The sequence below is a fragment of the Gobio gobio genome (assembly GCF_949357685.1).
Source record: "Gobio gobio genome assembly, chromosome: 8".
NCBI classification, from domain to species: domain Eukaryota; kingdom Metazoa; phylum Chordata; class Actinopteri; order Cypriniformes; family Gobionidae; genus Gobio; species Gobio gobio.
The window spans coordinates 14,944,067-14,960,156 of record NC_137114.1 but is presented as its reverse complement, the minus strand read 5'-3'; the positions used below and the strand labels follow the sequence as shown (position 1 = coordinate 14,960,156).

Genomic DNA, 16,090 nt, shown 5'->3' with positions numbered 1-16,090 from the left:
AGGCCTGTAGGCCAAATGTGTGTGACACCTTTAGTACAGTGGGGGAAGTTTGGTCTGATTGGTTAGTTTGAACGGGTCATGTTTGAGTGTGGTCACATGGTCAAGAAACGAGATAAAAAGATCACAATGGTAGCTCTTTCTCTTTTATTCTCTGGCTTTCTCTGCTTAGGGCCTGCTCTTTGGCTCTCTCTCTCTCTCTCTCTCTCTCTCTCTCTCTCTCTCTCTCTCTCTCTCTCTCTCTCTCTCTCTCTCTCTCTCTCTCTCAGGTAACACAATATATAGGGGCTTTTTTCTTTTGATTTTGGGGTGAATATTAAGATATGTTCTTGAAAGATTTTGTCAGATTTATTCACATTCTGTAAAATACAAAGTGCAAACAATACAAATTATATTCCAGAATTATAAGAACATACACAGTCTATAATTTGTATATTTGTAGCTATGGCTCTGTTGGACTGATATGAGCAAAACGAGTTGTTTTACAGGAACACTATGGGTTAATATTTAAATGATTCTTCACCTTCATTAATCCCACAGACTTTAAAAGGTCAAACTGCGGCCAATTAAATGCCTGGATATGCCACATACCCTACTTTTACAGGGATTTTGAGACAGTGTACCATATTTTCATTATAGACTTAATTGGCTATCTTTAAATTACAAAAAACTGGTTACCTGTGGCAGTGCACAGTTACAGTTTGAGGGTAATTATGCAAAACTCGACCAATCAGAATCAAGTATTCCAGAGAGCCATCAACCCATGAGTGTCTTCCTTATAGCTGTCTTTGCCTATTCAGAAGGCATAAGAGAAATTATTGTAATGATAAATTATCACTTAAAGCCTCCTATATTTTGATTTGACCACTTCTGCTTTTTGTTCAAATTTCAGATCTAAAGAAGAGCAAGTGTGACAGGCTAAATGTTTCATGGCTACATTGATATCGGCAGCTCAAAGTCAATCTTTACCTATAGCAGATTTCTCGCTGAAATGCAATATATCTCAGTTTGAGTCCTACATATGAATCTTCATCTTGGAAGTCAGGGTCAAGGTCTCTGGTGGGTTTAATGCTCTTGCTCGTATCTTGATAGGACAGACAATTATTTAATTGGATAATACTGAGAACTGTCATTTTCATTTGGACAGTCTTGTGCCCTTCTTCTAACCCCATCCCAAGAGTCAATAATGAACCGCAAGCAACACAGCCTATGCGAAGACTGACAACACCTCCAGATATTCTGACAGTTCAGTGACTTAATTAGTATTAGCATAGACAGTTTCCTTTGTGACAGTTAGGCTACTCAACATTCAGTCTAGTCTTCTTTGAAACCATGTATAGAGATTATTTCTGTTAATAAACCAAAAGGCCTCAAACACAGGTTCCTGTTGTTGAGAGATATACCCAAATAAAACAGCTCATGGTCTACATTTTGAAGGGTTTGATTTATAACAAGTATGACTGGAAATCAGGATTGGGCAAAATTTTGAATTGATCAATTGACCTCCTTGCAACTAATTTGGAATTTGAATTGAGTTGGACAACAAAGCATGTTGAATTGAAATAACAGAAAGAGCAATTTACAGCACTGTCACATAAGACATGCATTTATGTATGGCTCTTTATTCCCTGATATGTATAATACATATCACATTTTTTATCTTAATCTAAATTGAATTTAATACTGTTAAACATTTACAATACACACACACTTCGAAATATACATTCTTCAAAAAAGTCTAATATATATATTGCCAAAAGTATTGGGACACCCCTCCAAATCACTGAATTCAGGTGTTCCAATCACTTCATGACCACAGGTGTATAAAATCAAGCACTAGGCACGCAGACGCTTCTACAAACAATAGTGAGAGAATGAGTCTCTCTCAGGAGCTCAGTGAACTCAAGCGTGGTACTGTGATAGGTTGCCACCTGTGCAATAAGTCCATTCGTGAAATTTCATTAGTATTAAATATTCCATGGTCAACTGTTAGTGGTGTTATAACAAAGTGAAGCAATTGGGAACAACAGCAACTCAGCCACGAAGTGGTAGACCACGGAAAATCACAGAGCGGGGTCAGCGCATGCTGAGGGTCACAGTGCGCAGAAGTCACCAACTTTCTGCAGAGTCAACAGCTACAGATCTCCAAACTTAATGTGGCCTTCGGATTAGCTCAAGAACAGTGAGTAGAGCTTCATGGGATGGGTTTCCATGGCCGAGCAGCTCATCCAAGCCTTACATCACCAAGTGCAATGCAAAGCGTGGGATGCAGTGGGGTAAAGCACGCCACCACTGACTCTAGAGCAGAGACGTGTTCTCTGGAGTGACCGATCACACTTCACTGTCTGGCAATCTGATGGACGAGTCTGGGTTTGGCGGTTGCCAGGAGAACGGTACTTGCCTGACTGCATTGTGCCAAGTGTAAAGTTTGGTGGAGGGGGGTTATGGTGTGTGGTTGTTTTTCAGGGGTAGAGCTTGGCCCCTTAGTTCCAGTGAAATGAACTCTTAATGCTTCAGCATACCAAGACATTTTGGACAATTTCATGCTCCCAACTTTGTTGGAACAGTTTGGGGATGACCCCTTCCTGTTCCAACATAACTGCACACCAGTTCACAAAGCAAGGTCCATAAAGACATGGATGAGCGAGTTTGGTGTGGAGGAACTTGACTGGCCTGCAGAGAGTCCTGACCTCAACCCGATAGAACAGCTTTGGGATGAATTAGAGCGGAGGCTGTGAGCCAGGCCTTCTCGTCCAACATCAGTGCCTGACCTCACAAATGTGCTTCAAGATTCTAGATGCAAAAAACTGTCTGTGTCTGACGCTGTGTAACACTTTCTCCTTCATATCCTGTGCGATGTCTGAGATGCGCGATTTATTGTGTTGTCAAATAGTGGAACAGAATCGATCTTAGAAGTTGCTGTCTCTCCTACCATCAGAGATCATATGTCTTTCGCTGCCGGCAGAATTAACGTCTCTCCAATGGTAGACTTTGTGCTTTGCCTGCCTTGGCTATCCGCAATGCAACGCGATATGCCAAAAGCCAAAATCTCTTGACAAACCACACATAAAGGTCGTGGTTCATCAACTGGTTCTGTCCACGTAAATCGTAAACTCAAATACTGATCGTCATATCGTCGTCTTTTGGGTTTAAGCTCTGAATTTGAAGGCTTTGAATCGGGGGTCTCAGAAATCGCTCCATTAGGCTATTACAGTTTTTCTCAGTCGCTTTGGTACATTTCTCGAATCATCCTCGACATTTGCAAAACAGTAAGTCCATTTCTCAAAACAATTCGTACATATAGCAAAACACCATGGATTACCTGCAAAAGCCAGTCTCGTGCTCAAAATCCTTAGTTCATCTCTCAAAAGTAAATATCTGTGTCAATGAACATGTCAGTGCCATCAGAATGACAAGTCCTTGTGTCATTGTGTATGAATAATAATTGCTTAGTCATGTTGTCAATATAACTGTACTCTGGAGGGATGTTCTGATGTAAATATGGCTAAAATTTTGATGACAATTATTGTAAATTGTAGGTTACACCTTAGTGTATGTGAGAGTTTGAATGCAAGAGACTGGACAAGATTCACATTTATGCTTTTACTGTTTGTACTGTAATTTGTTGACAGACCATGTCATTGCGATACAGAAAGGAAAAGACAGCACTGCATAGCACAAAGAAAAAAAAACAGAAAAACAAAAGTAGAAATGTGAACGTCTAATGGAAATGTATAGAAATATGCTTGACATATTATGACAACTTGTTCAACCATTTTGCATGTAAAGACGTATGCTATGAACTAATGCCTAAATGTTGTGGGGGGTGAGACTATTCAACAGAGACCCATTATAATACATTTTGATCAACATGACATAAGCAACTGATAATGTGGGAAACAGCAGAGAATTGTACATAATCATTTGCATGGATGTACACAAGCATTTGCAACTTGTTCAAAGAAATGAGAAACTGCTTTTTTGATGTGCACAAGTGACACAGTGATGTGAAGATTGAACAGGTAGCTTTGAGAATTTCAATTCTGATCTCAGAAATGTACCAAAGCGACTGAGAAAAACTGTAATATGCATATACCTGTATTGGCAGGCTTGCCAAAAGGTAGCGAATTCACAGCTACGGCCTTCTGGGTGAAAAATGTTTATCTTATTTTTGTCTTATTATTTTAAATATTGTTTAAATGAAAAAAAAATTAATATAGAAAAAATACATATTATAATTAAACTCAATAATAAACTAATTATTAGGCTATATTTTTTGCCACTATCCACGCCTCCCCTGGCATGCTCCGGCGCCCCACACTTTGAAAACCCCTGTTCTTGAAGAATGATAACAAATCCCCTTAAACACACTCCTAAACCTTGAGGAAAGCCTTCCCAGAAGAGTTGAAGCTGTTATAGCTGCAAAGGGTGGGCCAACTCCATATTAAACCCTACGGATTAAGAATGGGATGTCATTAAAGTTCATGTGCATGTAAAGGCAGGCATCCCAAAACTTTTGGCAAGATAGTGTAAGAGCTGTCAAATTATTAATCATGATACACACCAAAAATAAAAGTTTGTGTTTACATAATATATGTGTATGTGCTATGTATAATTATTATGTAGCCTATATATAAATACACACATATATTTAAGAAATATTTGCATGTATGTATATATATATATATATATATATATATATATATATATATATATATATATATATATATATATATATATATATATATATATATATATATAGGCCTATATATATATATATATATATATATATATATATATATATATATATATATATATATATATATATATATATATATATATATATATATATATATATATATATATATATATATATATATGTGGTTGTGGTGTGATGAAAGTGTGAAGAAAAGGCTTGCTAAAAATTAAGATCCATTACAATTTACTGACATCAAGCACACTCATCATTACAAATATCACATGTTACAAAGAATAACTGTTTCAGTGTTTTTTCCCCTCAAACATTTCACAAACACAAATGATTAAGAGCGGATGCAACCAACAGATGCTATTGTGATCAGCTTCAGTGTTTATCACTTCATTATAGATCATCACAAAAAGTTGAGCTCCAATCCCAATTAAACACATTAAACTGAACCAGCTAATCAAGGTTTTGCGAGGCCTAGAAACATGAGGCATGTTGGAGCTAAACTCTGCAGGACAGTGAGTTTGGACACACCTGCCCTGCCATACACTCTTAAAAAAGGTTCTTTATTGGCATATAATATGACATCAATGGAACCATTGCATTCTTTAAAGCTTTAGATATTCATAATGTTTTTTATATTTTTCTTTAAAGAAGTGTTTGGTTCTTTTGAGAACCAAAAATGGTTCTTAGTTACCATCGCTGCGAAGACTCGCTTTTGGAAAATGTACGACGTGCGTAAAGTTATCATAAATGCGGGTGCGTCGGTCAAATGTTGACGGCACATACCCTTGTTTAACCCTCATAAACGTGCATAACTAACCCAGGACTGTCATCTAAACGCACTGTATGAGGTTCTGAATGCAGGTTGCTGAGCGTTTGGATGATCAAAGGCGATACGTCATTGCGAGCTGCAGCGATTGGCTGGATTCAGCTCCTTTTTCTCCAGAATTTGCAACCACGACCGGTCTTCGCCTCCGGAGCAGCGACATCCCTACAGTAGAGGCAGGTAAACGACCGGTTTTAATGTCCAGATCTTCGCATGTTCGTTTGACTGATGAAGCTAGTTGTTTCTTTTTTCCTGTGTGTGGGCTACTTTACGGTTTTCTTCAGACAGCCGCCTAATTGACGAACAGCCCTGCTGCTGGCTGATCTGAAGGAATGCCGCAGTTGACAAATGAATGCTGAAACTGATATGCTTCTTGTAATGGTAAAAGAATAAGGGAGCACGAGGGCTGAGGGAATATAGCGACATTCATTTGCGCACATAGCCTATACGCCGCAAAGTTATAGCGACCAGCGCGCGCCCTTTAGAGGTGTACGAACGAGCTCGCTTTTGTTCTTAAACAGATTCTGTATGCGTCAAAGGTGTGGATTTGAAAGTGTTTTAAAAGGACGATTTCCAACGTGCCTAGAATTGTAACGCTAAAACCCACATGCTCTTTTCTAACCCTGGATTCCTCATTGGATCTATTTTAGGTGGACTCATTTCCCTCAAGAGAAATGAATGCAATATAGCGCGCGCATTCGCAGGGGTGGACATTTCTTTTCGCTCTCATCTCCTCGATTCTTCCCTGCAATACAGACACTGCCCGAACCGGACTAAATGAGTGCCCGGACCTTGGAGAGACTGGCGCTTTCCATTCCCCACTGTGCCTTAAACGGAACCGCTCGGACCAGCAATGGCACCTGCTTTGACCGGGTGGATCAGTTGTTCCAGGCGTTCTCATCCACCGTCGTGCTTTTCGTGCTCATCGCGATGATCATTGGGATAATAGTCGTGTCCATCACGACCTTCCACTTTCACAAAAGCAAGATGAAAAAGCGCAAGATACAGAAAGCCCAGGAGGAATACGAGCGCGACAACTGCAGTCCCAAAGCGGGCAAAGGCAAGCCGGCGGTCCGGCAGTGCATCATGGTGAGACCCCCCACGGCAGTGCGGAAAAGTGATCCGAACGCGGAAGACCCTGGCGACACAGAGGACATGGGACACTCGGGACAGACGAAGGATGAGAACTTGTTGGAATCGGTCGCTGTGTCTTGATAACGCAGTGCCAGCTTCGGAGGACGCTGTAAATAACCTATGTATTCATATGATATTACCTACGGAATATATCGATTCTTTGTATAAGCGTCACAGTTGATAAGTTTTCATCATATAGATCCCGGAGGAAAAATCCATGAACAGGAGAAAAGACTATGCTGATGGGATTTCTATCATGGAACCAGTCCTAATGGGACCGGACGAGAGTGTTGAAAAAAGATCCTATTGGATGAAATGAAATGAAAAGGCATTAATGAGTTAATCCGACAGGATTTTATTGAACACAAATGGAATTTCTATCGTAATTAGGGGTTCATCCCAAATGAGATCAAACAGAAACTCTCTAAGACTCAACAAAAATCCCACTGGATAAAATCAAACTATGGGAAAAAAACAACATTATTCACTAAAATCGTATTGAATTATATGAATACTAATCGATTGGATAAAAAAAATGATCTTACTGAATATTAATGGCATTTCTATCATAGAAATCTGGAGCCAGTCCTAATGGGATCAAACAAGAGGATAGGAAAATATCCTATTGGATTAAATGAAAAGGCATTAATGAGTTAATCCAACAGGATTTCACTGAATTTCCATCACAAGTATAGGAGTCAATCCCAATGAGATCAAACGCTCTAATAAAGAACCAAATAAGATCCTAAAATTAAATTACGGATAAAACAATATTATTTCTGGATTAAATGAATACCAATGGATTGGATAAAGTAAGAATCTTCTAAAAAAGAATTACTTCGTTAATCTAAAAGGATTTTACTTATTATTAACGGAATCTCTATCATAAAATGTGGGACTAGTCCTAATGGGATCAGACAAGAATGTATGGAAATGAAATGAAATGAAAGGAAAATGCATTAATAAGGATTTTATTGAACACAAATGGAATTTCTATCATAATTAGGGGTTAATTTTTTTCTAATTAGATCAAACAGAAATTCTAAGAATCAAATCCTAATGGATCAAATTAAATGATGGAGAGAAAACAACAACAACAACAAAAACATCTAAAAGGATTTTACTGAATATCAATGGAATTTCTATCATAATTCAGATCCAGTCCAATCTGGATTAAATAGAAATCCTCAACGGATCAATCCGATTAAAATGCTACTGAAAACTGATGGATTTTCCCATGTGGATCAAACAAAACTCCTCTAAGAATCAAATTCAGTAGAATTTTACTCAATGCTGATCATTCGGAAGCAAATCCAAACCGGATCAAATGTGAATCCTCTAAGAAAGAAAGTTATCCATTTAGGATTGTCCATAAATTATGATAGACATTCCATTAGCATTCCTCTAGGATATACAGGCCCAGCCTCTGTACATGCAGACTGTCTTGTCCACTCTTCTTCATATTGTTGTGCCACCAAGAGGAATTAATGTAGACAGGGAAAAACCATGGACCTATAGACAGTACTTCAGAGTTTATTACTGAATCGGGAAAGAATAGTGAAGCTCCTCAGAGTTAAAGGGACGGCTCTCTTGTATAAAGTCTGTACAGATGCTGTCCAGCGCTTCGAAGACAGAGACAACGTCTTATTCGTGTAGAATTTCAACACAACTCGCAACAATTTTCCTTTTGTTTTATTTTCAGAAACTCTTTCAGGCAACATTGTTGTTTCGTTTAACAAATGGACTTTCTTAATCGGGATTTTCCTTTATCTCAGTGGCTTTTTCCAGATAGAAGCGCAATTCGTGCCATTCTAGCTTGGCATGAATAGGTTTAGTGTTTTAACCCCTTTATCCCCGAGACTGTTAATGTGCAATTGCAGCTGCTAGTGGTAGTATAGCCTATACTTGTTTTGTTCATGGCACTGTATAGTAAAACTTATGTAACCTGAGGCATTTCAGTTTTGTGTTACAGCTCTGTATTAATGCTCTCTTTTTTGCATTTTTGCTCTAGATTAATATAGCACTAATGATGGAGTATTATATTTTTGATCATTCTAAACTAGTGTAACAATCAATAAGAAACAAGAGAACATTTTAAAAGTCATTTTATGTATTTCCTTGACGTTGTGTTGAACCGGAAATGGGAGTCATAGACCGAAATCAAGTATTGTAACAGATCGCAGTTTGAATCTTTGTTTTTATTTTGTTCAATGCATACGATTTTGAATTACTAATAAAGTATTGTGCAAATGGGTGTCTTTTTTATTCATTAGTATGAATCATTTTCGAATTATGGGCTGTTTCCCAAAAGCATCATAACTGAAGAAGTGCTCGAAATCGCTGATAACGTCAAAATTACATTTAAACAATACATTTACAGCTCGTATATACACTATATTGGCAAAAGTTGTGGGACGCCTGCCTTCACATGCACATGAACTTTAATGACATACCATTCTTAATCCGTAGGGTTTAATATGGAGTTGGCCCAGCCTTTGCAGCTATAACAGCTTCAACTCTTCTGGGAAGGCTTCCACAAGGTTTAGGAGTGTGTTTATGGGGATTTTTGACCATTCTTCTAGGGAGAAGGCCTGGCTCACAGTCTCCGCTCTAATTCATCCCAAAGCTGTTCTATCGGGTTGAGGTCAGGACTCTGTGCAGGCCAGTCAAGTTCCTCCACACCAAACTCGCTCATCCATGTCTTTATGGACCTTGCTTTGTGCACTGGTGTGCAGTCATGTTGGAAGAGGAAGGGGCCATCCCCAAACTATTCCCACAAAGTTGGGAGCATGAAATTGTCCAAAATGTCTTGGTAAGCTGAAGCATTAAGAGTTCCTTTCACTGGAATTTAGGGGCCAAGCTCTACCCCTGAAAAACAACCACACACCATAATCCCCCCTCCACCAAACTTTACACTTGGCACAATGCAGTCAGGCAAGTACCGTTCTCCTGTCAAACCGCCAAACCCTGACTCGTCCATCGGATTGCCAGACAGAGAAGCGTGATTGGTCACTCCAGAGAACACGTCTCTACTGCTCTAGAGTTCAGTGGCGGCGTGCTTTACCCCACTGCATCCCTTGCTTTGCATTGCACTTGGTGATGTAAGGCTTGGATGAGCTGCTCGGTCATGGAAACCCATCCCATGAAGCTCTACACACTGTTCTTGAGCTAATCTGGGCCACAGGAAGTTTGGAGGTCTGTAGCTGTTGACTCTGCAGAAAGTTGGCGACTTCTGCGCACTGTGCACCTCAGCATGCGCTGACCCCACTCTGTGATTTTACGTGGCCTACCACTAACATCTATCTATCTATCTATCTATCTATCTATCTATCTATCTATCTATCTATCTATCTATCTATCTATCTATCTATCTATCTATCTATCTATCTATCTATCTATCTATCTATCTATCTACTTAAAGGATTTAGTTTTCCTTGACAATCTATCTTTTTCCATTTAAAAATGACAGTTTTATGAATTTCTTTGAGTTTTAAATCATTTTAGTTTAACTTCCTCGCATTCAAATTTAAAGGGTTAGTTCACCCAAAAATGAAATTTCTTCCATTAAGGACTCACCCCAATGTTGTTCCACACCCGTAAGACCTCCGTTCATCCTCGGAACACAGTTTAAGATATTTTAGATTTAGTCCGAGGGCTTTCAGTCCTTTGAATGTAAGTCTGTGCACACTTTGCTGTCCACGTCCAGAAAGGTAATGAAAACATCATCAAAGTAGTCCATATGTGACATCATTTGGTTAGTTAGACTCTTTTGAAGCGTCGACAATACATTTTGGTCCAAAAATAACAAAAACTAAGACTTTATTAAGCAATGTCTTCTCTTCTGGTTTAGTTTGAATCCGCGTTCACGGCGCCACAATGGCGCTGCAGACGTAAGACGCTGAGACGTGTTATCTGGTGCGACAGAGCTTCGTTTGTAGTCTGAGGGAGATGCACGCTGTAAACAAGCTGTTCTACATTGTTTGTATTGCTATATATATATTTTTTTTTGCGATGGTTAGCTTGTTTACAGCGTGCGTCTCCCTCAGACTACAAATGAAGCTCTGTCGCACCAGATAACACGTCTCAGCGCCTTACGTCAGCAGCGTCACTGTGGCGTTCAAACAAAACGCGGATTCAAACAAAACCGGAAGAGAAGACATTGCTTAATAAAGTTTTAGTTTTTGTTATTTTTGGACCAAAATGTATTGTCGACGCTTCAAAAGAGTCTAACTAACCAAATGATGTCACATATGGACTACTTTGATGATGTTTTCATTACCTTTCTGGACGTGGACAGCAAAGTGTTCATACACTGACATTCAAAGGACTGAAAGCCCTCGGACTAAATCTAAAATATCCTAAACTGTGTTTCGAGGATGAACGGAGGTCTTACGGGTGTGGAACAACATTGGGGTGAGTCCTTAATGGAAGAAATTTCATTTTTGGGTGAACTAACCCTTTAAGCTGCAATTCTACATTCTGTTTGTATGGAAGCTTGTTTTCGCAACAGAATAAAAAAAAAGGTAGTTGCGACTTTTTCTCTCACAATTCTGACTTTTTCCCCTTGCAACTGCATGTTTATATCTCGCAGTTTTGACATTTTGGAAAATGTATTTCAATTCCAAAAGCATAACTTGCAATTTTGACTTTTTTCAGTCAATTCGATTTTGAGTTTATATTTTGCAATACGGACTTTAAGGCCCGGTTTCACAGACAGGACTAAGCCAGGATTAAAACTTAGTTCAATTAGGACATTTAAGTGGCTTTTATAAACATGCCTTAGAAAAAAACATTTCTGGTGTGAATCTTGAGACAAAACAATACTACTCACATATTTTAATATTTAATATATGCCAGTGCAAGTTGCTTTCAGTTAAAACAGCTCAAACGTGTCTGTGAAACCGGGGGTATAACTTTCAATTGCGAGTTAATATCTCACTATTGCAAGATATAAACTCAAAATTGTGAGATGTAACTCATGAGATAAAACTATTTTTGACTATATAGGAGTTTTATTGCACAATTTAGATTTTTTTCTGGAAATTCAGAGTTTAAAACTCAGAATTTTGACTTTTAAACCCACAAAAAATTCACAATTTTTTAATTACTTAGCGGAAAACAAGCTTCCATATGTTTGCTACCCAATTCAAAATCATCAATTGACTTGAAATCTAAAGGGCATTCTCGATTCAGTGCTGAATGCAGCGCAGCCCTGATCCAGAAACACAATGCTGCTGCTGATGAGTTCCTGTCGGAGGTGTGAAACACAAGAGTAAAGCACAGCTGGCAGCTGTCTAAACTGTACCTAGGAGCCGAATTCAATCACCCTTCACAAATCAAATAATTATCATTCCTCTATTTATGTCAAAAGGCTAATTGCTTGACTGCTGCAATATCCACTTTGTGTGGGACATGAACAATAGTGACAGAGGAGCACCGCCAGGTAGAGAACAACATCTCCTCTCATCCCTGCTCATTGTTTTCATTTCTTCTTCAATTGAATGTTAGTCTGATACCACTGACAAAAAGAAAAAGAACAAACAAAAGATGTGGGAGATCTTTGCGCCTCCCCTTCAGCCAATCAGAGAGCGTTTGAGTAAATACACCTGTGTGTTCCACACTGTTCGGAGTGCCAAACTTGTGCCCACTACACAGCCCACTCTCCTCTCTATGCCTCATTGTGTGTGGGCAGCCGCAGCCACTGGCAGCACATTGTACACGTAACGGCTCTCTCGGCCCACATCACATTAGTGTGTGAATTCATTATTCGGTATGAATAAGAAGATTAAGTTTGGATGACTGTAATTAAGCTGAAAGTAAAAAATAATGTTTCGTTTTTGCTAAATCTTCTGTGCGTTAGCTATTTCATTCCACAATGGAACTGTGTGCTGATTTATCACAGTGATCTTCAAAGCACATCATAACACAAAGTTATTCCAGGGGCACATCTGCGTCGAAATGTCAAGATCAGTAAAGGTTCTTCCAGAACGAATCTTTCACCACAGTTGGTCTTGCTTGCAGTAACAGTGTGAAAAATGGAATGAATGCCAATAGATTAAGAACTTTTTTTGCTGGCCTCGCCAGAACACTAGGATGCCCAACTAATTAAGTATATATATATATATATACACACTCACCTAAAGGATTATTAGGAACACCTGTTCAATTTCTCATTAATGCAATTATCTAATCAACCAATCACATGACAGTTGCTTCAATGCATTTAGGGGAGTGGTCCTGGTCAAGACAATCTCCTGAACTCCAAACTGAATGTCAGAATGGGAAAGAAAGATGATTTAAGCAATTTTGAGCGTGGCATGGTTGTTGGTGCCAGACGGGCCGGTCTGAGTATTTCACAATCTGCTCAGTTACTGGGAATTTCACGCACAACCATTTCTAGGGTTTACAAAGAATGGCGTGAAAAGGGAAAAACATCCAGTATGCGGCAGTCCTGTGGGCGAAAATGCCTTGTTGATGCTAGAGGTCAGAGGAGAATGAGCCGACTGATTCAAGCTGATAGAAGAGCAACTTTGACTGAAATAACCACTCGTTACAACCGAGGTATGCAGCAAAGCATTTGTGAAGCCACAACACGCACAACCTTGAGGCGGATGGGCTACAACAGCAGAAGACCCCACCGGGTACCACTCATCTCCACTACAAATAGGAAAAAGAGGCTACAATTTGCACGAGCTCACCAAAATTGGACAGTTGAAGACTGGAAAAATGTTGCCTGGTCTGATGAGTCTCGATTTCTGTTGAGACATTCAGATGGTAGAGTCAGAATTTGGCGTAAACAGAATGAGAACATGGATCCATCATGCCTTGTTACCACTGTGCAGGCTGGTGGTGGTGGTGTAATGGTGTGGGGGATGTTTTCTTGGCACACTTTAGGCCCCTTAGTGCCAATTGGGCATCGTTTAAATGCCACGGCCTACCTGAGCATTGTTTCTGACCATGTCCACCCCTTTATGACCACCACGCTATCCTATCAATATGGGCCAACATTTCTAAAGAATGCTTTCAGCACCTTGTTGAATCAATGCCATGTAGAATTAAGGCAGTTCTGAAGGCGAAAGGGGGTCAAACACAGTATTAGTGTGGTGTTCCTAATAATCCTTTAGGTGAGTGTATATATATATATATATAAACACAAACATAAAACACAGCCTGCTTTTGAGCCTGATTTGCGATCGCGTGGCCCGATTCAGGGATTGTTGCAAACAACTTTTTGTCCAAAAAAATCCTCGATTGTGTGGTGTCATTACGATTATTTTACTGCTCCCAATCGCGTCGGACCCCCCATGATCCCAAATCGCAAATATCAAACATGTTTGAAATTGAAAGTGGAGTATTGAGAACGAAGATCACCCATATTTTTTTCTACTTTGTTTTTCACTGTAAAACAGAATGAGCTCCAGGAGAGCCAGCTGACAACGTCGATTGTCCTCCATTTGTTTTTCTTCTCAAGTCACGTTTGATCTCGCGTCACTGTGAAATCGTTGCTACAATCATCAAGTGTGTGGTCTCGTGGTCCAGCTGAATTATCTAGGGTGTGCGTCCAGAGGATTATAATGCTAAAAATCGGTTGAAACTGTCATTATGTCTGTGGTCTCTAGGGTTGGGTACCGAACTCTGTACTTTTAATGGCACCGACTGGCGACTGAATTACGTTGGTACTACCGAGTACCGATTCACATTAAATCAATCGGTACCAAATTTTGGTACCTGAGAACGCATCTGGTGATATTGACTAATGTCTGTGAATATTAAACGGCAAAAAGACTATTTAAATATGAATCCTGCGTGTCTCCGTGCGAATGAATGCCGTAGACGTGCGGTTTACCACACGCACAAAATCGCGGGTGACGATCGCATGTTTCCAACTCTGCCGTCTCATATCAGGACAATTACGCACAAACGATCATCTCCAGAGGCGCTCTGAGACTCACTTCATGAGCATTTTACCGTTTCATTTGAGAAAAACTACCATCATATCATAAACACACAGAAACTCAAAAGGTGTTCACGACAACTCGTCAAAATAAAAGTTTGGCTTAACTTGACAAATATATTACTGTTGTACAGTAGAATTTAGATACATCTCAGTGTAGTAAAAAACACTAATATAATAATAATAAATATTCAAAACTTTATTTTTGAAGTAATAAATTACATGTTTTAATTTTAACGCTAGGCAATAAAGCTCAGTTGTGCAGCTTTGTTTGACAAAAAAAAGGTTAATTTAATTTATCTTTTAATTTAATTAACCTTTTTTTTGTCAAACAAAGCTGCACAACTGAGCTTAATGTCTTTTGTCTTCATTTGATTAGCAGAAAATACACAACACATCATTTGTGGGAAATCTTTTCATAGAAAAAATTATAATATGGTTGTTTTTATTAATTAAATTAATTACCTACACTGTACAAAAAAAAAGGCAACCAGCTGCAGAACATTTGAGTTTTCTCAACTTAGGGTCAATTAGTTGTACAAACTTTTTTCATGTTAAATAGTTGAATAAATTTAAAAGCTGAATTTGTCATACAAAACACAAGTTGGATTTTTTACAGTGTATTAGCCTATTATTTACTAGTACATTTTACAGTAAACAAAAATCACAGACAATGGCAGACAGTGACCAGGGCAGCTCTGGCATAATGTCAATAACACTTCTATTAACAACTTACAGGTTCTTTACAGTTATTGATGTAAACATCCCTAAAGTACCGATACCAGTTAAAATGTGAACAGTGCCCAACCCTAGTGGTCTCCCACAGTTTTAAAATCGGTTAAGAGGTGAAAATCGTCTAGGGTGTCCCAGGCCTAAGGCTGACAAACTTAGAGTGGTTAAAATTTATTTTAAACACTGTTCCTGAACATTATAACCCCAATGTTTACCTGTGTGCTGCACATTTTACGGAGAACAGCTTCCAGAACCAAAGAGAGTACAATGCAGGTGTAACATAGTTCATTGTCATGGGAAGAAGGGGGCGGGAACCAAACAGAAAGTAAAAGCGGCAGCCCCTCACGGACGACTGCCGCGCACACACATAACAAAACGTAAACAAAACACAACGCAAAATCCAGGCTTGGTCCACTCTCGTCCTTCACTGTCGTTGCTCCTCCTTTTTATGCGACCGATCTCCTCCGTGAGGAGGACCGCTCTCACGGTCCCTCTGCCTCGCTGCTTGCCACAGCAGACTACACACAAAAGCTTCTCCTGAAAGATGGAGCAGTTCCCACTTTGTTTGTGGATCACAACTTGTAAGTATGTCTTATTATTTCTAGTTGCATTTTCTATTAAAGCTGCACTATGTAACTTTTTCGTCCGCTAGAGGTCGTCTATTCAATAAAACAAAGGCTTAGTTTGATGACGCCACGTTTGAGTGCAGAATCTTGGGATGTGGTCTTCACCTCACAGC

General features: G+C 39.2%; 1 protein-coding gene across 1 annotated transcript; it reads left to right on the top strand.

Moving 5' to 3' along the window:
- Positions 1-6,308: 6,308 nt before the first annotated feature.
- LOC307130568 (uncharacterized protein C11orf87 homolog) lies at positions 6,309-8,906 on the top strand (the record flags this gene model as incomplete). The annotated part of the gene is made up of 1 exon (XM_079823607.1): positions 6,309-8,906. The coding sequence occupies one exon, from the start codon at positions 6,309-6,311 to the stop codon at positions 6,744-6,746; it is 438 nt and encodes a 145-aa protein (XP_079679733.1). The 3' UTR covers positions 6,747-8,906.
- Positions 8,907-16,090: the final 7,184 nt, after the last annotated feature.